Raw genomic sequence first — 27,819 nt, forward strand, 5'->3', positions numbered from 1 at the left:
CCCTTTTTCACCATTTCTGGGGGTATACAACAGCATTGCTGGACGTCATCTTTCTCAGGGTGAGATGGCGGCCATTTTTTGAAGGAGATAGTTTTTGGCAACGGCAATGAAACCGATGTAAGGAAAGGTGTAAAGCTTTGCTGCAAAATGCGTGGTGATGTGTCCTTTACTGCTCAAGTATAACGAAATCCTGCAGCTTCACCATGGTTCAATCTTTGCGCCACTTGGTGCAAGCTTTGCCAGTTGATCTGGTGGATGTCTACAATTCTGAGGATGACTTTGCCACCACAACGCGCCGCGAAAAATGCGCCGACCTTTTCGGCGAATATGATAACGATTGCTAGCGCCGAAACTATCTCAATAAACAATGGCAAGAAAACCTAACCACCTGTCCGGTAATGCATACGTACAACAGCTTCGTCATTCAAGTCGGGCGTGAGTCCAAGATTCCCAGAATTTTTATGCGTATTTCTAACATTCTTCAGCGTGCTTGTTTCATTTAAAACTTGGTTGTAGGAGCGATGCATAAGATGCCTATTTTTGGGTTTGTCAGATCGTTGTTTGAAAATTTTACGTTTTCTATTTTCCTTATTTTTTATTGTTATAAATTTTGTTCGCCGAATTATCAATATTTCTGCTATATAAACTATTAAACGCGCTACTTTCGCCAAATCTGCATTTTCTGGAAATGCATGGCCGTTACACAGTCTTTGCTAGGGGAGTACTCGGCCAAGAAGGCTACGCATTCAAAACCGCGCTACTAGGAAACACCTGGCTGGGCCTAGGGAGATCCACGCAGAAAGCGGAGTGTCATGGGGTGGCTACGTTCGGCGACCGTCATCAGCAAGCCCGACCTCTCTACACAGCCGTGTGATTCTCAGCAGTATTGTCCCGGCGATTCCAGTCTACGACCGACACGCTAACATAGAAACGCTAAAAAAACCCGCATCAATTTGATTTCCAAACCAGAAGACGTACGTCTCAGCAAAACACGCAAGCATCCCTCGCTGCTCATATCTCGGAAATACCCTCAGCAACGTTCAATTGGGCATTAAGGTTTTGGCATTCACAACTCGTATGAAGTGCCTAGGTGTAGTCGGATTTTTTCCACTGCCACATCAAGAGAGAAACAAGGATGTGGGTAGGCACATATACATGTATACGTGTACAAGAGATTCGAAAGAAAAAATATAGCCTTCGATAGAAAGCTTCATTTTTCGCTGTGAATATCGATACCATTGAAGAACCTTCATACCGCTGTTAGCGAATTACGCGCATTTTCCGCGCCGTTAGTTCTCCTTACTGCCAAACCATACCTATTCTCATTCGCTGTAAAAATGTTTGTTTGAAACTAAATGTTATAAGAAGCATGCTCCAATCCTGAGATCTTGATATCTTGTTTTGTCGCTTTGCGGGGCAAAGCCATAACAAAACTGCGGATGGCCATTCGTGGAGAAGAAATGGCTGAAGCACCCCTTGCTTATTGCCATGGCATTTTTGTTTTTTCAGAACTTGGCGCCTTTTTAGCAATATTCTTCCCAGTTACGCGACGGAAAGAAATATGAATGCGTAAAATGCAGAGCTCGATAAGGCTCGTTCTTGGAACGTGGCACGAAAAAGAAGGCACGCAGTTTTGCTGGCAAGGTTATTAGGAGTTATACGAGTATGAGAAGTTTCTGTGGTAACTACACCTGCGAGAGATTATGTTCTGTTTTCGCAAAGTCGTCAGACGTGTGCTGTTTTTGTGGTATTTGAAAACGTAGCTTTAACAAAGAAAAGCGGCACTTAGGAGTTTAGGATAGAGGAAGAAAGCACAAAAATGAAGGTACAATATATACGGCCTTAGCTGGTAAAGTGCGCTAGTAAGTAAACAACTTTTTCGGCCGTGATACGGGCAGAAAGTCTATAGCTGAGAAGATAAGACCAAAGTTTAGTTTAACTGCACTGAAAAAAGGACACTTTTTCCTCAACGAACCTGGTGAGCGACTCGAAACGTTGCTTTTTCCCTCATTCACGCTTTACCAGGTCCTTTTCAGCGCCCCTGCAGAGAACAAAATGTTACCTAGTGGTGTGTTTTGGTTTCTTTACCTCCGATAGATATTTGTAGCAGTCTGGAATCACTTTCTAAGATGGGCCTGCCGAAATGCCGAAATTAATCTCTCCCATGATTACCCCCCTCTGTTGGGAATGCGACAGCTTTGGAGAGCTGCATCTGCACAACTTTTTTAAGTTCTGGGGAGTTGCTTTGTCGTTGTTATTGAAAGCCTTCATGAGAATTATTTTAGGTTGAACTCTTCCTTCACTTCGGCAACCGATAGAAATGTTTGACCATTCACCTGCGCAAGTTAGACGTTTCTTAGAGTATAAGTTTCAAGAGAAATGTATAGGTATTTAAAATTTGCTTCAGGGAAAATAGACATAGGAAAATATTGCAGCTGAAACCCATTTTCTACTTTAGGGCAATGCGGAACTTAACGTTATTACACTGTCAGTTTGCTGCTGCACCTGGAAAGATATCAGACAGCCCTAATGAACTTTCTTTCATCGAGGATAGGTCTTCTTTTGACATTTTTGTTCTCATGAAAGAGCGCAGATTTATTGCACTTCAAGAAGTAAGACGAGAAATCAATGATAAAGTATTAGACTTTTTGCGAGATACTCTAACGCGCTACAATTACGATGTCTCCGGGACTAAGACCGCTTAATACAGAGAGGTTGTAGTGCCCATGCGAAGATGCTCCATCTCCCTTTCAGGCAAAATCCACAGTTCTTGAGACATAAAATTGTTTTTGTAAGGTACACCGAATCGCACAGAAATTGTGAGCGTAAGGCGCATGCCGGGCATCGCGCGCCGGGAATAGGAAACAGTAGTGCCGGAGGATTGGAGGAGGGTTTTCCGAGGGCTGGGAGAAAGTGCGACGCAGCGCGTGTTGGGAAAGGAAATGAGCGACGCCGAAAGAGGGTAGGTCGCTACCACAGGTGCAACAGGAGCCTCCTGGACAGCTGAATGTACCAAAGAGGGCGAACAAGTTGTTTTGGTAAATGGGGAGTGAGCGTAACTGCGTTCGTAGGGTGTGTTCCCGAGGCTTGGTCAAGTTGTGACGGCTGCGACAGCAAAGTTCAACAGAAGGCCCAACTAGGCCCTCGCGATCGCATTCGTCGAACGCTATAGGCATTTATCCTTCCTAATTTTTGACATGATGCACACCTTACTTCGACGATTCCCTCATGGCCTGTATATTTGTAGTTGGGGTTGCTGTCCGGCTGTGTGTATCTCAGTTTAGCGTCCACATCTAAGTAACTTGCGCTCATGGCGTTGTCCGTTCGAGAAGACTATTACTCTGCTGAGCTTTCCCCTAGTTCACACGCTACTGTCATTACTGAGGCGAGGAATTGTCATGCTGCTGCTCCTCAAAATCAACTTTTAAATCCTCGCTTTCAAGGTCCGGCTTTTGATTATGCCGCATTATCTACTATGTGAAAGGAGCGCTATAGCGCAACCGCCCACACCCACCCATTGTCTCCACTTTAGGAGCTGGATGACTACCCCTGATTCCTATGTTCGTGGTCTGGTTCGAACTCGCTACTGTATCCGTTGGCGGTTGTCAGGAGGTTTGAGGGGGCCATAATTAGATAATGAAGGCGGCCTAATTTTGATGATGGTGGTGATGTAAGTATTTTCTCTATTGCCACATTTACCACAATCCTCTGATGGTGAGTACACATTTAGTTTTAATATATCACAAACTTCCAAATTACGTATACTAATGGCGCAAAAGAAAGCGATAACTGCTTCCAGCAGTTAATACAACCGCGCAACATACTTCACGGTTTGGATGTCGCCTTAACCACTGATCGTTATCTCCGGGGTATATTCGAGCTGGATAAATTCGCGGTGGAGGATTTCGTGAGGCATGCACGATACAGCATTTTTTTGGTGGGGCCACACGCGCCCTTAACACACTCTGCTAACAGGCATCAGACAAGCAGACAAATTATAAAGGCCGGTCAGTGCGCCATCCGGACTATATCTGACGTTGCCTGAGTGGGCAGCATAAGCTTACACGGTAACGGGTTCGTCGGTGCTTATAGGTGAAGCCCGCCATCCTTCCCTTGAGATGATAAGCCTAAGTGGTAGGGAAACGCTGGGTATGGTACAAAGCTGGTGCTGGGGGCGGAGGGGTTGGTGGGGAGGGGTATATACAGGTATTCACAATTACGGCCGAAAGGAGAAGCGGGTTTGTTACTTTCATGGATGCGGTATTCTACGAAGAAGGAGTTGCGAAGGCAAGAGCCGTAAGTGCCCCATTCCTTGAAAAACCCTAGTCGCTGTTGTTGTTAGAGCTAATCTGTTAAGAAAATAGCTGCCGCTGTAAGGAGTAAATAAAAAAACACATGCGTGATCCGATGGGATTTCCACCCGGGTCTCCATAGTAGCAAGCCACTGAAATGTCGCGCTACGTCCGCATGTCGTCAATGGTTGAACAAAAGCTGCCGTTCTTTTCTTCGTAGCCCATTCCCACTTAAGGTATAGGCGAGGAGCCAGTATCTTTGAGGGTGAATGTGCCCGCTTCGCAAAATTCACAATGCTAATAATTAGAACCATGGAAATGTCGTTGAAACGTGTGGGGCACGTGACACCTGAACGTAATGGCATTTGACCAGAGCAGTTGCACACCAGGCGCGCATAATCCTGATTATAGGGAAGCTGTGGTGTGTGCCTGCCTTTCCGTGGTGTATTTCACGCCCTAAAATGAAGGAAAGAAAAAAGAAAAGAGACTAGTACACGGTGTAGCAGAAAAGAAGCTCGTCGGAGTAATTGCCAAAACACTTTCAAGCGCAAGTGTTAGCACAGAAAGAAACCAAAGCGAGTAAAGAGACGTAAATACCACGTACACTCTAAGAAATCGGTGCAGGTGGGCTTCACGACAACGCCCAAGAATGACCATTCAGCGCGCTTAAATGTGCAAATTTGGCGAATAACGAATCCCAGCATAAGATTAAGGTAACAACTAGGATCGGCGCTGGGACAACTGCGCAAGGCTTGCGTGTGCGCCGTTGTCCTAGTGCAGACCCTAGTTTTTGCTTTAATCGCATGCTGGGACTCTTTTTTGTTAAATTCGAACATTTAACACGCTGAATGGCCGTTGTGGGGCGTTGTCGGGAAGCCCAGCTGCGCCGATTTCTTAGAGTGTAGCAACAAATAAGTTATAAGTACCACCAAACTTTCCTCTTCAAAGCACTTGAGCCGTGTTAAATGCACCGAAAAATGTTTGTGATCGCCAAAGGCATGACAGTGCAAAGTCAGTAAACGGAGGAAGGCAGAAGTGCGCCTCCCGGTGCTTTTGAAAGGAACCCATGCGTCGCGATTTACAGTTCTTGTTCAAAGTAAAGCCCTCCTATCGAGTCAACGGGTGCTCCGGCGGACACCAGTAGTTCGAAGGGGCTTGGGTCCGAGCCTGTTGCGCCGCTTCTGTGTCCAAAGATGAAAGAAAACGGGACCGATGTGTTTAACACGAGTGCGGTATTTTTCTCCCCAGGCTGCCTTGAAAGCTGGACACATGCGTGCGACGTAACTCCTCGGCTCAGGGCCACATTGGGAGCACTGCTCCTCGACTTTAGTAGGGCCCCGACTGCTACCATGTAACATTACTGAACTTTAGTGTTATGATGTCAAGACTGGCCGTGCTCCTAGCCAAAAAACAGGAGTTCAGAGTACAGTGTGGTCAACTGTATGATAATTGAACTGCTTGTTGGCTTTGGAGGATTCGATATGCAGGACTGTCTAATGGGGTGGTAATGCCTATTATTTAAGAGATGTGGAAGAATTATAGTTATTTTCTCCATGAGAGAGGGAAATAATGAGATAATGTGCAGAAATGAAAGCGCGATTTGAGTCGGGTAATACTCTCTCTTCCTTTTATTCTCTCTCTCGTGACCACCGTGTATAAAATCTAAATAGATCGCTCATCATTCTTCGCCATTGTTCGCCTCAGTTGTTCTGCCGCCACGCGGCCATATGAAGGCAGAATTTCGATTACGTTCTTGCCAGGTGCGGCTCTCATAAGGACACAAAGAAGAACAGGGAGTTGGGCGTGTTGGTATAGGTACATGATGGGTGTAGCGCAAACAAAACTCGGGCAAGAAAGAACACAGCACGGAGTGCTACTAGCAACTGAAAAGTTTAATCGGGAACACACACACACACACACACACACACACATATATATATATATATATATATATATATATATATATATATATATATATATATATATATATATATATATATATATATACATGCAGTCAAAGCCACCGCCAACGCATCGTGTAGATTACAAGCTGCCACTCGGCAAGATCGCAGGAAAACAACAAACAAACGCGCATATAATCGCACGATGGTCTGTGCAGTGTCGTTATGTCGTTATTCAGGGTTTGTACACGTGTGGTGTGACTACGTACAGCGTTTTGTTTGTTGAAGGGAAATGCCGTGAAAAGAATCGTCGCAAGATTCAGAAGGCTGGAAGTGCGGCTCGATGCAGGTATAAAGGAGCAGGATGTGACTGATAAGTTAGCGGTCATTCCATACCTACGTGATATTTCACACCCACTGAAGAAAATGGCTTCAAGGTATGGCCTGCGGGTCGTGTTCTCAGCCCAATACAAATTGGCAAAGATTTGCCCAGTGGTGCAAACGTTTGCGAACAAGAGAGAAAGAAAAATGGAAGGCTGTGGGTAAAACATGGTGTAAATTTTGTAGAGTGCCGTAAAGACGATACTTACAGTATTCCTTTCAATTGTGGCGCGAAATACATAGGCCAAACTGGCCGCGCCCTTAACGTTCGCCCTCGTGAACATCACAGCTCGTTGAGGGGGGTACAGTGCTCACATTTATCCATGCATTGTAAGGAGTGGACTGGCTGTCCGGAGTTGTCACATACTCTCATTGATGGTAACCACAACCCCAGGGAGGCACACGTGCAGTCCTGAGTTTCCACACGCACTCGTTCTTCACAAAGAAAGCGGGCAACATGCTCTGGCACTGGCGCTGGCACACGTTCTTCACAAAGGCGCTGGCACATGCTCAGGCTACCGTGACATCAGTTCATTGAACGGATCTAGCATATCAAAACTACCGCCTATTTATATCTCCTTCCATAGCATTTTTCTCTTTTCATCTCTACAGGTAACTAAACACTTATTTCCTCCCTTCTATTTGTTTTTCCGGCCTTGGACTATATACGTCTGGTGTTGACGGGTATTTTTTTTTTTTTTGCTAAAAGAGCTCTAGGCATACGAGAGCTTAGGTGTTACATGCCGCATCCTTGTTTTTTTTTCGCGGATCAGAGAGAGAGAGAGAGAGAGAGAGAGAGAGAGAGAGAGAGAGAGAGAGAGGGAGAGAGAGAGACAGAGAGAGAGAGAGAGAGAGAGGGAGAGAGACGGCTCTTTATAAGAAGCGAAAGCCGAGATGTTTGCCGGAATTGCAACACCGACATGCTACTCGTCGGGGGAAGGGTGTGGGCGAAAGAAAAGGGCCCACAGATTACAGGGCAAAAGAAAGAAGATGAAATGGAAGGAATAAAATAACACAAAATACTAAAAAAATGAAGTTTCGTTTGTGAGTAGTATGATTAATAAGTCTGTCTCGTAAACTCTAAATCGCTGAAATCACGTCAATCTCGTCCACATAGTCGAACAACACCTCTAGTACTTTGCGTTAAACTGGTGGATATTCCTATGGACCAAGAAGTACTTTCAAGCTCATTGGTCCTGGTCTGAGGCGCTCTAGTTTCTGTGTAAGACTGCACCTTGCGTGAATGTATGCGGTTCATTCCAGCAACAAATGCTTCATGGTTTCCGGCGGCCCGCAGTTGCCGCAGAAAGGGTTAACGAGAGAAACTCACTAAGCTCATTTGGGAACCTCATAGAGAGGCTGCTTCACGTAAAAGCAAAAGCCTCGATAAAACATATAGAGTAAAACAGTGATTTAGCCGAAAAAAGAAAATGTTTGGGTGGGCCATACAGCAGACAAAATGCCCCACATAAAACAGCGTGTGAGCGCAATCCCAGAATATGGCGGTAAATACGCAACCGTTTCGGAAAGCCTCTAATGCGAGCCGCAAGAAATCCTGCTGCTCGCAATCTTCATGTTGTCTTGGTCGTTCGGGATGTGACAGAGAAGGCTTAAATCTTGGCTCCCGAATTCATGCTTCGCGTGCTTCTTCTGTGGCCTCACCAGTTGCTGAATGGCTCCTTCTTATCACGCCCACATTCCTTTCAATCTCAATCTCATCGTCGCCACTCAGGAATTGCGAAAAACTATTGGTGTGTGCGCGTGCAATCTAGTGTCTTTGGTGCTTGCCAAATCGAAGATCCGGTCATATGTCCAGAACCTCTAGTCCGTGGCACACTAAATGGTGACAGATGGTACATAAAACGGCTCATGATAAGCCCACAAAATATCTGGCATATGAAGAAATAAAACAGAAAAAAAATGTCAATGATTGCTCCAATGACGCCGAATTTATTAGCAGCTCTCATAAACAAACCCATGGAGTTTGAAAGAAAATTGGGTAAATTTGTCTCGATTAATATACCAGCTCGGTTATTATAGCTTTAAAAAGGCGTATATAGTGAGTGAGTCGGGGACTTTGACGTTGAGGCGTGTTAGAGACACGTGTTGCGGTGTACGTGAATGGTTTCAGCCCGCAGAAACAGAAGTAGCAATTACGCGACTAGCAAAGCGCGTGTGGCTTATGGCGCTAACACGGGAGATTGGCAAAGCCTCTTACTCATAGTAACGAAGGGAGGATGAGAAAGACGCAGGTGGAGCAGAACGGCGGTAATAAAATTAACTTGTTTCGCTGTTAAAACAGTTTGCAATAAGAAGTCCGGTATGCGCAGAGACGTCCTCCTTATGCGCTATCGCCTGTACGCCCGCCCTGTTCTAGAATTCGGCTGCATCCTTTTTTTCCAGTTATCATTTTATAGGCTCCGACTAATTACATTAGAAAGACAAGCTTTGCGGGTATGTTTGGTATTGCGAAGGTGCGTCCCCATTCGGGTATTTCGCTTGGAGATTCAAGTCCTTCCTCTGCTTTCTCGCTTCAAGGTGTTGGCAGTGGAGGCATACCTTCGTGCAATAGAATTGCCTATATCCTGATCACAAATGGTTTTTGTGCACTCCCCAAAGCCCTTTTTTGTCCAGCCATGGCCCACGTACAAGCGTCCCCAGGCGGTGTTCGTACAGAGTATGCTCGCACCTATAAAGATGAACATATTATCGGTACCTACGTTCGACTATCGCAATGCGATGGTGGACATTGACTTTGACAGCCTGTTCCCCTCCAATGCCAAGTTCTTGCCGGAGGGGATGATATCTGGCACTTTAGCAAATAACATAGGGACAAAAAAGCTGGTGTAGGTATCTTTTCACCTGCGCTGGACTGGTAATTTACTCTCCTTCCAGATTTGACGTCATTATTTTTGGCGGAAGTCTTGAGAGCCGTGCTCGCTCTTCGAAAACGCAGCGAACAGCATTACCAGGTGATCATTATGACGGAATATTTTTCGGTCTGCCCCGCTTTGCCTTCTCCACCCATTACTCCACTTCGACGATCGCTCTCAATATCGCACATGTCGGGGAAATCCGTCTGGTCTGGCTACCAGGGCACAGGGGTATCGCACCTAACGAAACCGCTGATTACCTGGCAGGAGTACCACTGAATGGTCCTCTGGATGATACTGTGCCCCCGATCGCCTACGTTGTTGCAACTAGGTGTCGAAGACACAGTTCACTGGACAGCTTCCCAGAGACAGTATCTCTGGCCGCCCTGACATTGAGCATCACCGGCACTCCTGGAAGTGTGACTTTGTGCAGTCTTGCCTGTGCGAGGTCACACTCACCTGCTTTCACTGCCGAACGCCTAATTTGAATTTTTATCTACAGCACGCACGAATAGCGCCTACGGCCATGTGCGGCTTCTGTCAATAGGAGGAAAGAGGTGACCATTTTCTTTCGTTTTACCGGTGGTTCTACTCCCTCCAAAATCGTCACCTGGAGGTTTCCATCCGACGCCTGGGTCTCGCCTTGTCGATGCCTAATTTATCGTTATTTGGGGCAGTGGGGCTTGGTTGGGGCAACGGGAACGTTTGTCGCGCTCTTCACTTTTTTGTTGCCGAATCAGGTCGGTTCCTCTGTTAGTCAATCTCATCAAGAACATTTTTTAATCGTTTATTAAAATCCTGTGGTTACAGCAGAAGTGATTTTATTTGTTTTGAAATTCACAAATTGTTAGCATTAATTTACGCACTATTATCCGACTTCTATTTTTCCTTAGTTTTATTTCGTAAGCTCACTTGGTGAATCCCCCACAGTGAGTACGTGCCATTTTACTTATGGCTGCAACCAACCAACCAACCATGTGGGGACACAAACCAACCACTGGGCCCGTACTGCAACGTAGGCAGCACATGGTTTCTGCGCATAAAATGATCGCACTACCTTCAACGCGACATTTGTCTGCAGTTTTCAACGATGTAGTCTATACGGTGCCAGCCTGTCGACGGCGTGCATCAACAACAGGTAGCAACGGGGGTTATGCACGGCCATGCTGCGTTCAAGAAGGCCCGAAGCGGAAGAACGTGGTGAAGAGAGCCGAACCAGAGCGCAGACCAACGCAAAGGCACGTAAAATCTCCAACCAAGAAAGATGCCGACAAAGAAGCAGCGGAGAGTGAGGATCGGGAGAAGCAAGAGGTGGGGCGGTTAAAAAGCAGAAGCTGCCGCGATGTACTACGAAGCCTCTACCCAAATTGCAGCACTGCGATCGCGTAGCGCTGTTCTAACAGAGGCGCGGAAGCAGCGCGGAATTTCGGGGTAAACTGTGGGCTCGAGTAGCGCAGGGCAGGAGCGGTTGCAGGTCAATGCGAGAAGCCTTTGTCGACACTGAATCTGAGCAGGCTTGTGATGATGATGATGATTATGATGATGATAGTGGTGGTGGTGGCAGTTCGTTTTTGCACAGTAACAAATATGCAATGTTGCCGATGATGACAGGCGGCGTAAGAAAGCTTCTTTTTATTGAGACAATTCTATGTGTATTCGTATGTAATTGCCTTCCGGGCTACAACAAGGGCGATATTTCAAACCGACTAGTCAAAGTTTCATCCCGTGTTGGTTTTAGCCCAACTAGGTTTTATATTTACCGTGGTGCAGAAAGCCAACGAAGGCTCACTGGCGTAAGAGCGAAAAGGAAAAGTTTACTAGCACGTGCATGCCTTTGTAGCGGGGCTAATATATAGGAGAGTGAGAGAGAAATGGCCAACCGTTTATATTTTTTACTTTCTCTCCGGTTTCAACGGTTTCTTAAAAATCAAGAAAAGCCTTCTGTTTACTCATTCTGCAATAATACCAGTAGCCCCCGAATACACCTAAACTGGCCCTGCCGTTCACCGTTATCTCATCTTTTTGGCAGGCCAACGGCAACGTCTATTTCGTGTTACCATACTCCCAGGTTCTATAGCTGCTTGCGGAGCTACATAGCAGAAGGCAGAAAAAGTATATAGTTCACCTTCGACAGATCCCCTGTTAGCTTCGACAATGCAGTGACGTAGATATACAATCGATCGTGTCGCCGGCAGGCAGGGATCTTCGTGGTGTTCGTTTCGAAAAGCGGCGGCCAGCGTGGCCGCTATAGGTCAGTGGCACAGCGCTAGTCTTGTAAACCAGCGGTCATGAGTTCGCTCCTGATTGGCGCTTCAGTTTTTTGTTTTTTTCCCTCAAGAAATAGTTCCGTCGCCTTGGGTTAAAATACTCTATTAAGATGTTGAAAGGCCATTTTTTCGTGGGGCGCTTCTACAAACCACAAGGGAAATGCTTCCTGAGAGAGAGAGAGAGAGAGACAGAGCGAGTAAACTTTATTCAGTTTGCCAACTGTGATGCTTAGTCGTCGGTCGCGAGCCCTTGTGGTGTGGCAGCGTCCTCGGCCGGCTGGACGGCCCAAAGGTGTTTTGTTGCTGTTGTTGCTGCTGTTGGAAGGTATTTTTCCCGTACTGTCGCACGCTAAATTTTGAATAATTTAGGCAAACGTTCAATCCTTTACGACTTCCCGGAACGGCTTAGCGGTAGACCGGTAGTCTTGTAAACCAGCGGTCGAGAGTTCTATCCTCACTGGCGGCAGCGTTATTTTTTATTCCTACACTGTACAACATTTTCATCTTTTTCACGTCGTGTACACTTCATCGTAAACTTTAATTCGCTGAGTACTGTTGACATCATTGTCTTATTGTTGAAGTACTCTTCATCCCGATATTTTGTGCATGCACAAACGTTTTTCCCGAATAAGTAAAACTCCGTTTGTTTGGGTAAATGCGAAGTTTTGAATTTTCTGCTCATCCAACCAAAGCGGATAAATGATAATTTATTTAATGATACTTCTGAGGTTGCAAGCACCGGAGCTACGCCTGGGCTATAAGGAGCACCCTAGTGGAGAACTCCAATATATATTTGACCGCTTGGGGATCTTTAACGTGCGCAGAAATCTCGACACAAAGCGTACTCACTTTGGACCTCCATGAAAAAAGGAGCCACCGCGGCCACGATCCCAAACGTGTCCTTGAGCGCAGCAGCAAAACGTCTTAGCCACTGCGCGACCGCTGCGGGTTTAGTCAAATGAAAAGTTCCCGCACGGGCATGCGTGGGGCTCTGGGAATGATTCGTTTGCGCGCAATTTACCGGTTTATGCACGATCGAAAGCATATTTATATCGCGCTTACGGGATGAGGAGTAAATTATACACACTTAAGGTATAGAAATCTTACTTTTTATTACAGAAGGCATACAGGCGCAGGTTGTACGTACCTCTGTGCCTTCTGCTCATGGTGCAAAAATGGCAGGCATAAATCTTTCCAACGTTCTGGTAACACATACGTCAACATCATTCCACCAAGTTGTTCAATGGCACACTTCTCACTCTGTACGCGGGTTCTGGTGACACAAATGAGTGCATCGTCCTATCACACACGGGCACGGGGCTGTCCACCGCATCGCTTATATCGTAGGAGTTGAAGGAACTTGGAGCTTGGCCATCAAGGAATGTGCTCCGCTCGCTGCTATGTGATCGACGTGTACTCCCCGGCAAAGCGAAGGTTAGCGGCTTGATAGGCGCTTGGATATTCTTTCCCTGTAGTGAGTTGCATGAGAAAAGTGGTCAGTGCATGAATCGAAGATTTCACAGTGAAGACACAGGAGATTTAAACAGCAGATGCAGTCAGAAGTATTTTAGATTAATCGACTGAAAAAGAAGCTATGAGTGTTATATTTAGTGCTCCTAAAAAATGTCACCAAGTCGAAAGAATGTGACCATGTACCACGAAAAAAAGCGATGTTACCTGCAAGGCCCTTTCGTTCCCCTTACAACCCTCACGTCTTTGAAATAGCCGAATCCGCCATCAAAGTTTCATTATCACTGAACTCAAACTGAATTGCAGTTCAGAATTCCCACAGAAAATTTCCAAACCATCTGGTTCGCCTCCACAAAGCAACTGCATACAGGTTATCATTGGACAGGAAAAAAGGCAGGTTCCAAAGAGTAGTCAGGGTTACAGAGAGAGGTAGATAAGCTAGAAACTAACACGTGCTGGTAGTCCCCTCGCAGGAGGAGTCAATGTCCCAAGACGATAAAGTGTCCAGGGGCACAATGAGCGTCTCGGGAACCACACCGTCGCAATCCTCGTCAAGAAGGTCGTCAGCGTCGTTTTCACTCCCGGAGCTCCTGCGAAAACAGGAGCAGTATTCCACAGCTAATCTGGTTAAAGCGGTACTATTCTACCTGCTGTACCGCCTTTGGTCACTTCATTGGTTAACAGGCCAATGATACAGCTAAACTTCGGAATTCTTCCCACCTGTCACCATCTTCCTTCCACGACGGCGTCCTTCGCGTCCTTGGAGTTTTGGGCTTCGACACGTGCAGCGGCGAGGCTCCGTATATTCCTTCTAGACCTGCACATACACGCGGGAGCGGGAACTCTGGCTGATTAGTAAGCACCGTAGTAGTATCTCAGCACAGTAACAAGCATGCTTTCCCAATATGTTCGAAACTGATTCAGTATGTACTCTGGGGGGAGGGGTGGGATAAAATGCGAGTAGGGCTTTTCCCGTAATTCAAAACTGGCGGCAACCCTCCAGGCTGCGGCGGTCCTATTCAGCTTCACTTACGTGGGTATCTTTTGTTCTCTAAGAACAAGGCTGCAAAAGCCACATTCAGCCGCCCCTATGCGCGTATGTTTTGTTCTCTAAGAAAAGCTAAGTGGAGAACCTCTTGATCATTTGGGTACGACAAAACAAATAATTTAAATTCTAGCCGCCTTACCCGGCGCGAAGGAAAGTATTGCCAGCGGAAAGATACGCAGTCGCCGATAAATACACATGCTAAATTGTTTACACCCTCAGAATATCAACGTTTTTTAGGCGAAATACATAACATGTCGATGCATCCAGTATAAATTCGCTTAAGCTCAATATCAGTACAATTTCAGGCGTTCAATAGCAAGCGTACAGGTAAGGAAAGTAGCCCCGTTGCAATGGTATTGTACAATTAGAGGCTATGCCGAGCATGCTGCACCTAACTGTTGATATCTAATCACTAATCCAAAATACAACGAAAATTGTACCGGTTTGTACACGGTCTCTTTGTTCTGGGAAAACAAGGTATCAAACGCATGAAGCGCATGCGCCTACTGCTTTTGTATCTGCCGATACAATATGAAATTTATTATGAATACATTCGAATGTTGATTTTTCAAGAGATGGAAAGTGCACGGGCAAAGTGTGCTTTTATTGTTCTCATTGAGTGATCATCTATTTGCCCTGTTTTACATAGAATGAACATGAAGCGAGTGCATTTCACTTTTGCGTGCCAATACAGGCTCGTGCCTTGAATGGACATGCCAAGAACATATTAGTTTGTGTTAACAACCTTTTAGAGACCTTTTAAGGCATTCGCAACATACTAAGGTAGGTGAAAGGTTACCAACAGCGCCTAGGTCACTGCTCTTCTTTCATTAGGTGATCGTACCTGAAGTGCGTGGGACAGTGCTATTTATAGATTTCTCAAAATTAATTTCCCAAACGGCGTGTAACACCCCGGGAAAGGTACCTCATTACACCAAAGACGCTCGTTAAAATGTTCATATGGCCTTGCTCAAATCGCAATCCTCTGCTTAAAAACATGCTTATCATAGCGCTGGTGCTTCCTCGAACCGTAAATACCTCATTTTGTTGCGGAGAAGGGCCGTAGATTTTTGCTCATCTCAGCACGGACGCCTCTAATTTCAAATGAGCATTACTCAAAAAAGAGGCTGTTTTACGTCGACAAGCTCTAAAAGCCACAATGCTTTCTTGTCTGAAAAGCTATCGAAATCGCCTGGTTGCACAGTTATAGCGAATGTTATTGGCAAAGACAGCGTTATGTAGTCAGGAATTTCAAGCATGTGTGACTCATTTATATGATGCCTTCGAACGTGAAGGACTTTCTATCATCATTGGGGGCAGGATGGACCAGTATTTGCCGTGGCCAGTACTACATAGAATGAATGAATTCGGAATCTGCATTTATCGTTCAGTACCAGTAGCATAAAATGCTAACGCTTCCTTGTCGCCTCCTAACGCGATTTGGGGTTCACTTAGCACGCGCTCGCATTTGCAACTGCCTTTCATTTTTAGTCAATTTTCATGATTGGGATAGTTGGTTTTTCACTTTAGGATACTTCTTTAAATGTTAGTCGGCGCATCACTAGGGTCCTGCCAGGCGGGAGGAGACAATGTGGACAAAAGTAATGACAATGGCGTACGGTACCGAGAGGAAATGTGGAGGTAAAAAGCACGGTTTGGCGGCTGTGCGTATATAGGCATGTGACGTCAGTGTGACAATTAAAAATCCTACCATCCCTTCCAAAAGAACGTTGAGAGAAGAGCTAAAATGCTCTTACATCAAAACTGAGTCAAACTTGCATCAAAACCTTCGCTAAAAGTGCTTCTAATCGATCGTCTAACCTTCAAAGAAGGAAATCTTATGTGAAGAACAAACCCACCCGACGATGTTATGCACACTAAGTTGCAGTACGCATGTAGGAACGCTCTAAATGTATACCGATGTGTGGTTGATGCGATCAAAGTATACAATTGTAGTTTTTCTTCAGGATAAATGCGTGAAATATCTTCTCTAGAGCCATTTCTTTTTTACGGATGTCAAGTAACTGTTTTGACACAATCGAAGCCCGGTTTCACGCACGGGCTGGGTGTCCAGAGGCCTTATCAGAGCTTTTCGACCGATCAAATGGTCTATAGTGAGATGCATTACTTTTTGACAGGATGACACCGGTCCCACTTAAAAAGCCTTAGCTTTCAAACTGCGTTCATTGAAGCATTGCATTTGCAGCTAACACTGGGACGGACTTGAAAGAAGAAAACGTACAGTTGTAGAAATTTATAAAGTCTACGACAGCGTACGCAGACTTTATTGCAAGTGGGCGTTTTATTCTTTCAAGTCCGTCTCTGTGTTATCCCATGCGCAATCATTCCAACGATGAACCCCCAGCTGGCCGGACAACAAGCGTCACTGAAATAAAAATACAGAACAAGATCTTGAAGTTGCAAAGTCCGCACTCCTGCATCGTTTTACTCGAGGTTGTGAATTACCGGGCTTCTTTACGACAAAGTCGCTTTTAAAAATCGCTAACAAAACAGCGAGACCAAAGACTGGTGCGGGAATATTGCCAACAGAAACCTGCCCATGTTCGCCACAATATGCATTTTATATGAGAAAGCACTGCCCGTAAGAGAAGGCCGGTTTTAAGTAGCCATTCTTCAGAGCTAACTTTTGAGTCACGTTGATGTTGTTGCTGCGACCATGCAGTGTTTCTTGCTCAGTGACATGGCGTTGCATAGTTGTTTATTTGTGCAGTGGGTATCTCGAATACCCAAATATAACAACACTTTGTTTGCAGAGGTTAAGAGTTACCGATTTTCTTTGTTTTCTACTTCTTTTATTATGACTCCTGTGCGCTGAGGGCTTGATACCGTATTTGCACAATTCAGAGGCGCATTTCTTTTTTATAAAAGAAGCGTTTAAATTTGTGTGCGCTTTACAATCGAGCGCCACACCGAAATATGCTTCAAACCGTCCACCGGCATCGCCGTGGACACAAACATCTCATTCAATTCAATCAAGAGCATTCGTCAACATCACTCGAATAAATTTTGCTGTGCACATTTGTGCTTATATGTTTTTAAATTATTTTTAAGGTGGCTTTTTGTTGATATTTTTATAAGAAACCTTTCCTGCTCGTTACACTCAAGGGCTCATTAGAATCGTGCAAATACGGAATGTCGCGTTCTTGGAAGTTGCTCCCCGAATACAAGTGTGGGCGCCCGGCGATTATACACTTCCTTTTCTTCTATGCTTACTCTGCGTTTAGGAATGTTCTGAACTGCTCGTCCTATGTGTTACTTCAATGACAACCATTTGTTGAAAGAGTGTTTCTTCAGTTTTTTATTACACATCACCTTTTTGCTTGCCGATAAAATGACTTGGTCGAAGTATTTGCAAAAAAAAATGAAAATTTGCACGAAACGTACGTCGCTGTTGCAAAAAAAAGCACCGCAAGGAAATGTAGTGAAGGAGAGCATTAAATAAACCTGTTTGTCTTACCTGTTTTTTCGTAGACCTCCATGCATGCGGCCAGAGTTTCTCGGTTTGGCTCCCACGTTTCTAACTGCAGGATAAGAAAACAAATAGGGGAAGTTGGCTTCGACTTCCTATTCACCCATTTTGTAGGGCGTCTGGACATGACATTCGCTTTGTTCGTGGATCCTGAACTATGCAGCGCAAGCATGCTTGCATCAGCGCTTAAAAGCTTGCTCTTGACATAAAAGGAAAATAACAAATATACTTTCTAGTGCTGCTGTATGAAAAACTTCGAATATTTGCTTACTGCATGCTTTCTTCTACACCGCTGCTGGTTGTAGAAAAAATGTCAAGAACATTTTTTTAACCTATTGTCTCGTAGTTAAGAAAGATGGAACATTCGTGTTGTAATAAACCTTGTAGGAGTAAACTTGTGCTCCCCCATAAATTATAAAAATCAGAAAAAGCGAACAAATATTCAAACAAATTGGCACGCATAGGTGAGCAACTGCAATTTGAATGCTGAGGGGTTTAGTCTAACAAGCATTTACCCAACAGTGATTTCAAGTAACGTCCATTAACACCAACAACAGTGCCAAATTAGCACGAACAGTCTAGGAGAGCGGGAAATGGATTACCCTCGATCTGTATCAACCTGCCGCGGTGGTTAGGGTGATGTGCTCCTGAGCCCAAGGACGTTGGAAAACACCCGTGTGTTTGAGATTTAGGTAACGTTTGGCAGCCACAGGGGGGGGGAATTAATTCTCAGCTCTACACTACGGCCCACCTACATAGCCAAAGTACAGCTTCTTGCTCTACACCTTTCGGTCAATTATCCCTTCTCTATTAAGGTAGATTAACATGCCCTGCCTAATACCAGAAAGAATAAATGAATGCCCAACTTAGAGCGGGCGTAAGATAACACTCTCAACCCGCTGTTGGCATGCAAACAAAACATAAACAAAACAATATGCAAAGCATGGTTTACGGCATTGACTTGAGAACGAAACCATGAGCGCGGCTAGTTACGAACTGCCTAAACAGGGAAAAGCATGGGAGCTTGTTTCACAGGAATTGCTTTGTTCTGTGGTGAATGGCACTCATTTAAAAAAAGAAACCTGAGGTTTTTGGCGCATGTGTAATTAAAATTACGCCCGTCTGATTCATTTCTCTCTTCCGCCTACAGCATTTCACATTTCACCCGTATCCACAACCACCTCCAAGTACCCCCCCCCCCCCCCCCCCCCGAGGTTCATCCACACAACACTGCTCTTCCGCCCCGACACCCAATCCTGACCGAACGAAGTTTGCAGTCTCAGAAGCTTCTATTGTTGGACATTCTAAGTTAAATCTCAAAAAAAAATTCTTTTACTGGTATTAAAAAATGAACAAACGGACCATCTTCACTAGCATGATCCCTGGGGAGGGTTGAAGTATGCAGTCTATTAATGTATTTAAAGATTGTTAGTCTGTCTCTTGCCACACAGTGCGAGATGATTGGGCGCCGGAGAAGCGCCGGTTGGAGGAGCAATCGCGCGTTTGCTGAGGCGGTGGCGCCCTCTCTTGCGTTTTAAGCAATATGTATGCCCCATTTACCACAGTTTGTGGTTGTGGGAGGGGTTAACGCTAGCGCTGTTGCAATGCCCGTGACTCGCCATAGGAGGCTCATTCACGGTGATCAACGATGATTCGGCACCTTATAATTATCCCTTCTCTTCTTTCGACCGACCACCCGACCCGACTAGGCCTAGGTCGGGTGGGTACTTGAGTCTGACACAAATTATAACCCGTCGACAAACAGCTTCTGCTTGTGCTTGACGATTGCAAAAGGAGCCATGCAGAGAAACCACAACTTTGGTTCATTCAAAAGATTGCCTCGTTAGAATTATATTGACCCCACATTTAACGTAAATTTTGCACAAATAAGCTACATAAATAAGAAAAAGGGAATGGCCATGCGACCCACTAGATCATTTTCCGCAGCAGAACCTATGCCATATCTGCCAGCTCTGCGATTTGCTGAGGCCGGCAAAAGCAAACGCGAATTACCCAGGCCTTTTCACATTACCTCTTATACCAGTGAGAATGGTGGGATGATAAACAGTGGAAGCTACGGACGTACACGTAAACATAGAAGTACCGATGCGGACTGCTCTTGGTACTGCGGACAGAGTGCTTGTTTTAGCTGCACAACACTGCGGAGCATTGGGATTGTCTTAGACGACACTGGCTGATTGGCGTAAACAACGGTGACTTACGGGACCTTATTTGTCAATAAAATACCATCTTTCACGAAGCAAATATTTTTACCGAGGTACAAATACGGTCAAAACAAAGCAAGGAAAGAAAACTGCCTGCAAGGGTATGGTTGACTAATCTAGGTTGACATCTAGGTTGACATCTAGATTGACTAATGGTAAACAAAGCTCCACACCTTGAACACCTGCTCTTGTGATGTCCTTCCAGACATTATCAAAACACACCATTTGGCGGAGAATCAAAATTGTACGTTAAAGTATTTGTTTTCTAAGTGAATAAAGCAGCGTTGGCTTCCGGACAATTGTTGGGGGTACTATAAAACACAATTTCTTTCAAATAACACAAACTTGTATTTTTTGTCTGCATGACTCCTTTAGGCGGACACGGAGCGTTCTACAGATCTTTATATTATGTTAGTTTCTTTTGAACTGGTTTCATTCATTATACACTTTTCTTTTATTACGCTCTACATTCTAAAGCGAGGCGTTGTAAAACGAGTGTCCCGATGTTTTAGTACTGTGACTACAGTATACGATGACGGGAGACGCTGACAGCCGGAGCCTAAGGTGCTTCGCCACTAAAACAAGGAAACTGGAGCACGAGCTTTTATGACTATGTGCCTTTAAGACTGTATGGACCAATCTGCCTCTAACTTTAATTAGTCTTAGGGAAGAATCAGAAAATGTCTGACTGAAAGAAAACGGGTCCCTCGGTACGAAATAGTTGAATGCGAAAGAATCTCCGGTGTGTTTAATTTATGCAATAACCCCCCTCCCACACACGGCGCACCTCACAGCCCACGCAAAGCCGCAATTTCAATTTTTGTAAGGTTACACCACTTTGTGTACTTTTGTACGCAACTGCAGTCACGAGTGTTGAATCATTCGCGACTTCTAAAAAAAGGACGGTGACATTTACTATAGGTAGGGACTGAGTATCTGTATGGTGGAGCCTGCCTGATCACCTTAAATCCAATTAAATATTATCACACCGAATTTATTTTATTTGAATGCTTAAACAACTCTTTTTTTTAGATGCTCAGCCCCGTACGCGCTTAGATGACCCTCTTGCCCCCGTTACGTAAAAAGGTTCGGTTTTACTTGATATATATCGCCTGATAATATAGCAGCTTAGGGAGCAAACCGGCAACTCTGCGTGCGCAGTTAAGAAAACCAGTGAAGATGGATAACAATAAAGTCGTGCTGAATAAGCTTTCAAACTATGAGTTAGTTTGACCACTCAGCGCAAATTGTGCCAATGTGTATTACGAGATTTCGTTAGCTTGCAGGAAGAATGATTTTGATTAAACTTTCGCATTCAGCCGTATTTGATGCTTTCGCTCTATATATGTTCCTCGAAACCGGCTTCGCCGTGCAAACCGTCCTTTACAGTGGGTAGACAAGTGAAGAGCATGTTTTTTGTATATCGTGTAGCAGAGAATAATAGTCAACTCTACTGCAAAGTTTTGGTTTTCTTTTTTGGATTTCCGCAAAAATAAGGGTCATGGTGGCACTTCACGTGCTTTATGTTTTGCTTAATTTTATCAGAAAAGAAGGCCGTCCGGAATGCTTTAGTTGTATATTTTTTCCCACCCTCATCTTCCGTCATCTCTTCCCTCCCATTCTAATTCCAAACTTCGGTACGAGGATTTTTTTCGTTCTCATTTTGTTATTTTTTGGTTGTTAAATAAAGGCGAGTTTATTATTACACTCCTCGTGCAGGCGAATTTCATATGTCATGGCGGCTGTCTTGACGGTTACTTTTTGCGTCCCAAATAAGAAACAATCGATAACTACTTTTGTACATTCTACATAACTACCTTAATATTTGTTTATATTTGCATATTATTTATTTTATGTGTGTATATTTTTCGTATTTTTATTTATACATTATTAAATTTTATATTTGAAAGAATTCTATGGTTTGCGCGGACAAATCGGAAGGCAAACTTCACTGGCTGGAGGTACCCGTGCCTCCGAGACCACTGCGCCCTCTATCGATGACTCTGGGAACCTGCTTCTGCGACGCCGTCGGCGGGTCTGTGAACTTGCCCATATACCCCCGTGACACACGACCTGCACCAGACTTACGGTAAGGGTCGATCTATAACAGCTTTGCAGTCAAGAGTGCAGCAAGCGGAAAGAGTGCTGGGAAGGCGTTTGTATTGACCTACTCTCTTGACGGGATACGGCACGTCGTAGGTGCGGTTCTTCGGGTCCTCGCCGAAGCTTCCCGCTCGAGCACCAGCTGCGCTGTTGCATAGACCCGTTCCCGCGCCAACCATGGTGTCTGTCCTGTTGTGCGTGGCGTATGGTGCCGGGTAGTAGGTGGACTCCCTGGCCTGCGACTCGTGGGAGACGGCCAGCACCATGTCTCCCTTGTTCGCGTCGTAGCACTCTGCGACCACCATGCCTGCGTGGAGGGTGTGCGTGTACGCCGCACTCAGAAAAAACGTATGGCTTGTTCAAGTTGAAGCAGAGGGGCCGGAAAGACAATTAAAAGGATATCGTCAGCTACATAAGCGGAAACCAGTAGTTCCTACGTGATGGCATTGGTAAATTCGTGGAATTCATGTGCGGAGATAGACACTGCCATGGAATACACGGTCTCCCCTGGCTGTGCCACGTGCCCCCTCTTTACATCCAAGAAAGCTACAGCGCACATCCTTAAAAGGCTTCCTGTTGCGCCTTGGATGGGATGATTGCAGTCGACAGTGGCAAAACCACGAGGGGTGTTGCAAAACCCCGCTCAGCTCTACCCTCGAAGAACAAGATATGGTCTATATATATATCTCCTGTCTCTTCCCCTCTCTCTCGCTGTCTCTGTCTCGCCTTATCTCTTTTTCTCCAGGGTAAACTGCGAACGACGCTGATGAGTCGTTAAGTACTATCCTATCACTATAAGAACTTTTCTATTCAGAGTGCAGTACTGAGACCTAAACAGACCACGAGCATCGGGCTGAAGGAAAAATTGTTTCCTCTTTCTGTGTCTGTTTCTCGGCTGCGTAACAAAAACTACGCGGCTGTGCGAAACAATGCGGTGCGGAGAAACTGGCTTCACGCATCAGTTACGTCGTTTATAGTCCTCCTTGCTTTGATATAATTGTTCTTCACACTGATTGTGTACGTTTTCGTTGGCGGAGTTGTAAAAAATTAAACCACCAAACAGTAGTAAATTATTCTCTTCGCCCTAGTTTCGGCCGAAGCGACGCGTTTTAAGGGAGGACAGATTAAAATGATATGAAGCATACGCATTAGACCACACCGCCGTCAAGATTGCAGTGCTTCCAGACAACTGAAAGATTCACGATAAGACATCCTTATACTACTGTAAACATAAACTATCTTGTTATGGCATTACACAATCTTGTACATCATTTTAATACTAGTAATACCCCTGAGCACTCACTTCCGCAATCCAGTCACATCCGTACGTCGTTATAGGATCAAGCTCCACGGGGAGGTTCGAATTCTGCTGGACCATATCATAAACTGTTTACCGATGTTGTTATTCTAATTATACTGGTGATGCATCGCTTTTTTATTAAACACATAAAAAGGATATCTCAGACACTTTTCTATTCAGTAACTCTCTGACGTGTTAAGAAAGGTGCTATATTTTTTAAAACACCTTATGCTTCGTTTCGGTTGGTGTAGCGCTTGGTTTTGCTGCTGTTTGCTACTCTATATGATAGCGTACAAATTTTTTCTAAGCACATAGAGGCGAAGTAGCTAAAATGCCAGCGAGAGAATTCGCGAATGGCGATTATTGTGGTGCCAAAAATTTGTCGCTTTTGTGGCTCCGCAGAAGCCTGGAGAACCAAGCTATCTCCGCGCCGTATGTCAGTCCGATAACGGGACCGATGGCAGTAGTAAAATTGGCAACTTTTGAATCCGCATCCACGAACACGTACCGTCATCAATGCGCTGCCTTGATTCGTAGCTGCGCTTGCGTAGAATGACGCATACGACGCCGACCACGATTATCAGGACTAAGATGGCGCTCACGATTGGCACAGTCACGGTCAAGTGCCGGTAGAAGGCCACTTGGGGATCCAAAAGCTCGTAATGGCGGGAGGGCAGGTCTGCGTACCAACGATAAAAGCATAGAAGAGGGCGGTATATTTGTAGTAAACACCGCTGGTTGGTGCGAACAGCAGACCTGATCAGGAGATTAGCAATTATGGCGCTGAAATTATTCTGCAGAAACCGGTTTATATACATAGTCCACAATGCAAGATCGTGCAGATGTGGTAACATTGGCGTGATGAAAAAAGTCAAGGATAAAGAAATGAGACTAAAGTGCCATATCAGATAGTTCCCATCACCTAACAAGACGACATAAGAGCCAAAATACCGGCCTCGTCCTAGCGACAGCAGACAGAAGCTTGAACTGCGCATTCACAACTGCGAGGCAATCGGGAGGCGAATGCCTAAACCTCGCCACCTTTGTATAAGAGCATCGAGTACGCCTATAGCTTCCCTATCCTCGTTTATAACTTCCTTCATGAAGTATATAACGTTTTTACTATTAGGATTGGTAAGCAAGTCCTAGGACACCTACTCACGTCACAAATACACGATGCTTTCCGATGCGTGTAATGGTGGCTGTTGCGCCACCGTGGATGTTAAGTCCCCGAAGCCATCGCGGGAGGCATGCTTGATTGTCGCCAAGCGGCATTCACCTCCAAAGAAGCAGTGTCGGCTTTCCACGTAGTGTTGACTTGCAGCACGGTATTCTAGTTTTGTTTTAAATGCGGAGCATTTCTTAGACTCGCGATGTCACTCGTCGATGTTGCCGGCGCCGTCCACACGCTCACTGCGCATGCGCGTCGCGTCGAGGTGCAGGTGCGCGTCTCTCCCCCGTACCCTCCTCGCTCTCAACAACAGGTGCGGCGGTGCGAGAGGAGCGCGTGTACCCCGTGCGCTCCGTCGCTCTCAACAACAGCTGCGGCGGTGCGGGGGGAGCGCGTCTGTACGCGCATGCGTCGTAGCTACCCGTGCGCTGCGTCGTGCTCAACAGTAACGGCTGCAGGGCGTGTACACGTGATAACGGCGTGGTGGGTGCATGGAAAGTTCGCGCGCTTGTGTAGGGAAGTGTGCGCATGCGCGTCTCTACCCCGTACTCCTCTCCCTCGAACGCGGGCGGTGTGTATATAAGCGGCGGAGCGCGCGTTCGGAATTCAGTCAAGGTCGTCTTTGCTTGGCTTTCGCTTGACTTGACGCTTTGCTTGACGGCACCAAACAATAAAGACAGACTTTAACTTTACACTCCTTGCCTTCGCTTCTCCTTCATTCAATAAATAAGACTAATAAAGACGACATAACAATTAAGCATTCCCAAACCATACCCAATTACGCAACATTTACACGATACCCCCACCACTCTGCGACGCATTTACTCGAGTTCCCCCCGTGGGAAGATGCGGGCGGGTTTTTTACTATTGCCAAACAAGTTCCTTCTACAGAACACTTCAAAATTCCTCGGGAGCGAATAGTCGGTTACAAATGCCAACGCCAACACCAACGCTGGACGCCAGCTTTGAGTGCATAGCATTGTTTGCCGCTAGACTGCCCCTCCCCCCAGACCACAGCAACGTGCTGCATTTGCACAAAAAAATACAGATATGCGCAAGTAACACCTATTATAGTTATAATAGCGTAAATTGAGATAATTGGTTGAAAAGAATATTAAAAAAACAAAAATTGAGAAGAAAACCAAATAAGCTTCTCGATAAAGTGATCTGATGAGATAAAATATGATTATTATACATCTGCCCCCAAAACAGAAGACTAAGCAAAAACGTCTGCAGAAGAACGCGGAAACATGAATAAAAAATAGTGCAAACGGACCCACACAGCAGTATGCCTTGCATTTTCGGGAAGAACAACATGCTTAGCGAAGTAAACGCACTTCATCGCTATAATGGTTTATATTTACATCAGTGGACAAGAAAAACGAAAAAAACCTTTAAAAGAACATAATAATGTAACGTACTTCGCTACTCAAAGCAATATTTGGCTTTAAAGTACACTGTTCAGGCATTAGTAAACAATTCTATGAATAGCTGCAGGTTTTGTTCAGTAAATGGGCCGTTAATGCTTCCGCATTTATTGGTAGCTATTATTTGCCTATCCACAGTATCTTTGGGCACTTTGTGGCTATGAAAAGCGGCTCAAGTGATAGAAATTCTAAGGGGAAATGAAAAGCGGAACTTTTTTGGAGCCTCCTTGAGCCTTCCACAACATTAAATAAAATATGCCTGATATATAAATATGCGGTTAGCGTAGCGGAGAAGAGTAGGGAGTTGTTGTCGGTCTGTCTGTCAGACACGGCTCCGTGCAGGGAGAAGAGAACAGTCTATACATCCATAAAAAAACCTGATGTCTGTACGTTACCTTAAGTGACGAAAACCACGACACAGACCAGAGCTCTACCTGAAGCTGCGTGCCGCTATTCCTGGTTTATTCTTTGTTCGGAAACAAAGCGCTCAAACGCACCACAGACACACACAAGCGCTTTTTAGGTGATGTGTGAGACTTTCCCGCAAAATTCTGGCCCAAACAAATGCTTCCACACCTTATAGAGCTTCTTCATTATTTATTAAGTCCTTTAAGTCCGTGCTCAGGTTCCATGTAAGAAAGCGCCCTTAAACGACTCATCCATATTTTACCACGTCCATCAAGTTGCCGCCAGATTTGACACGAGACGCTGTGCACTCGACGCCAACTGCTCGGTGAGACGCTACTCCCCACACGTGGCCACGAAGATTCTCATCAGCGCTTCCACCTCAAATAATGAGAACCAATCTACCATCCAAACACGCGTCTAACGCAACTACAGTACAGCGCACCCACCTCCAGCGAGGGTGAGCGTTGCGAAGCTAAGCTCGACTTCTGTAGAACCGGCGTCGTTGTGTGCGGACATGAGCAGTGTGTACCAGGACCCTGGCACCAAATCGGCGAGCTGCACGAGTTGCTGCTGCGGCACCACGTTGTTCGAGTGCAGCGTCCACTCGGAGGAAGTGGAGGACGAGTAGGGCGTGGACCCACGTGCTTCCGGCCGGTACTGGACCACGAAGTAAGACACCGGGCAACCTCCGCTGTCCCAGGCCTCCAGATGAAGCACCACAAACGTCGTGTTGGTTTCGAAAAGGCGGCGAGGGTCAGGTTCCACGGGGCCTAGAGGGCGAAACAGGAAGAAGCGGCTGTGGAAACAAAACGCTCCGTAGGGAAGGTTTCAACTAAATGCGGCCAGAAATAAAATACTGTCCCATAACGGAATGCGAATCTCTGGCGGTGATTCTTCTCTGTGTATTTTTGATCTGAAACGTGCGAAGGGTACTTGTCTTACATCCTGGTCCCCTGCAACGAGTATATAAAATCAGGGTTTTCAGATGAGCCGTTAGTGCTCTACTTAGCGAGCCATAACTACAATGCGCCCAGGTACTGTTCCGCCTAAATTCAAGCCTGCACAGAAGGAGGCAATACATTGAAACTGATCCCAACCCTGACGTGGTGTCATTATGTCACAGGCACATTTTCGTTTAACAGTGACGTTTCCCTCAATTTATGTACCCCAGCGTGCAAGCGACACCAGTATGCGTCCGAGTACTCACGTCCTCCGTTCGTCCGCACGCTGAGCGTCTCTCCCTGGGGCCCCTTTCCAGCCCGGTTGGTGGCGCGGATGTAGACCAGGTACTCTGTACCGCAGCGAAGGTCTGAGAGCGTGAAGGCCCGCCGGTCATGCGGCACGGACACTTCGTGCCACTCGTTGCCCGCAACGCCCTCCACTTTGTAGTAGAGCGAGTAGCCTACGGCAGATGAACGGTTGACAAATTGAGTGCATGGGTCAAGCTAAGGATAGGCGGTGGT

The 27,819-nt window shown here is 45.7% G+C and overlaps 1 protein-coding gene across 1 annotated transcript in view; it reads right to left on the bottom strand.

Moving 5' to 3' along the window:
- Nucleotides 1–12,828: 12,828 nt before the first annotated feature.
- The window catches only part of LOC144175068 (cell adhesion molecule Dscam1-like), a 322,844-nt gene continuing 307,853 nt past the window's right edge, over nt 12,829–27,819 (bottom strand). Inside the window, exons 20-27 of the mRNA XM_077704109.1 lie at nt 27,564–27,758; nt 26,803–27,126; nt 23,859–24,029; nt 22,119–22,357; nt 17,711–17,774; nt 13,905–14,001; nt 13,635–13,774; nt 12,829–13,183 (exon numbers count right to left, since the gene is read on the bottom strand). Coding sequence (XP_077560235.1) covers nt 13,113–13,183; nt 13,635–13,774; nt 13,905–14,001; nt 17,711–17,774; nt 22,119–22,357; nt 23,859–24,029; nt 26,803–27,126; nt 27,564–27,758 — 1,301 coding nt within the window. The 3' untranslated portion in view covers nt 12,829–13,112. The remainder of the gene's footprint in view (nt 13,184–13,634; nt 13,775–13,904; nt 14,002–17,710; nt 17,775–22,118; nt 22,358–23,858; nt 24,030–26,802; nt 27,127–27,563; nt 27,759–27,819) is intronic.

This window comes from Haemaphysalis longicornis, unplaced genomic scaffold (assembly GCF_048455015.1).
Source record: "Haemaphysalis longicornis isolate Haplotype H1 unplaced genomic scaffold, Haemaphysalis longicornis Haplotype H1 scaffold_3, whole genome shotgun sequence".
Lineage (NCBI taxonomy): Eukaryota > Metazoa > Arthropoda > Arachnida > Ixodida > Ixodidae > Haemaphysalis > Haemaphysalis longicornis.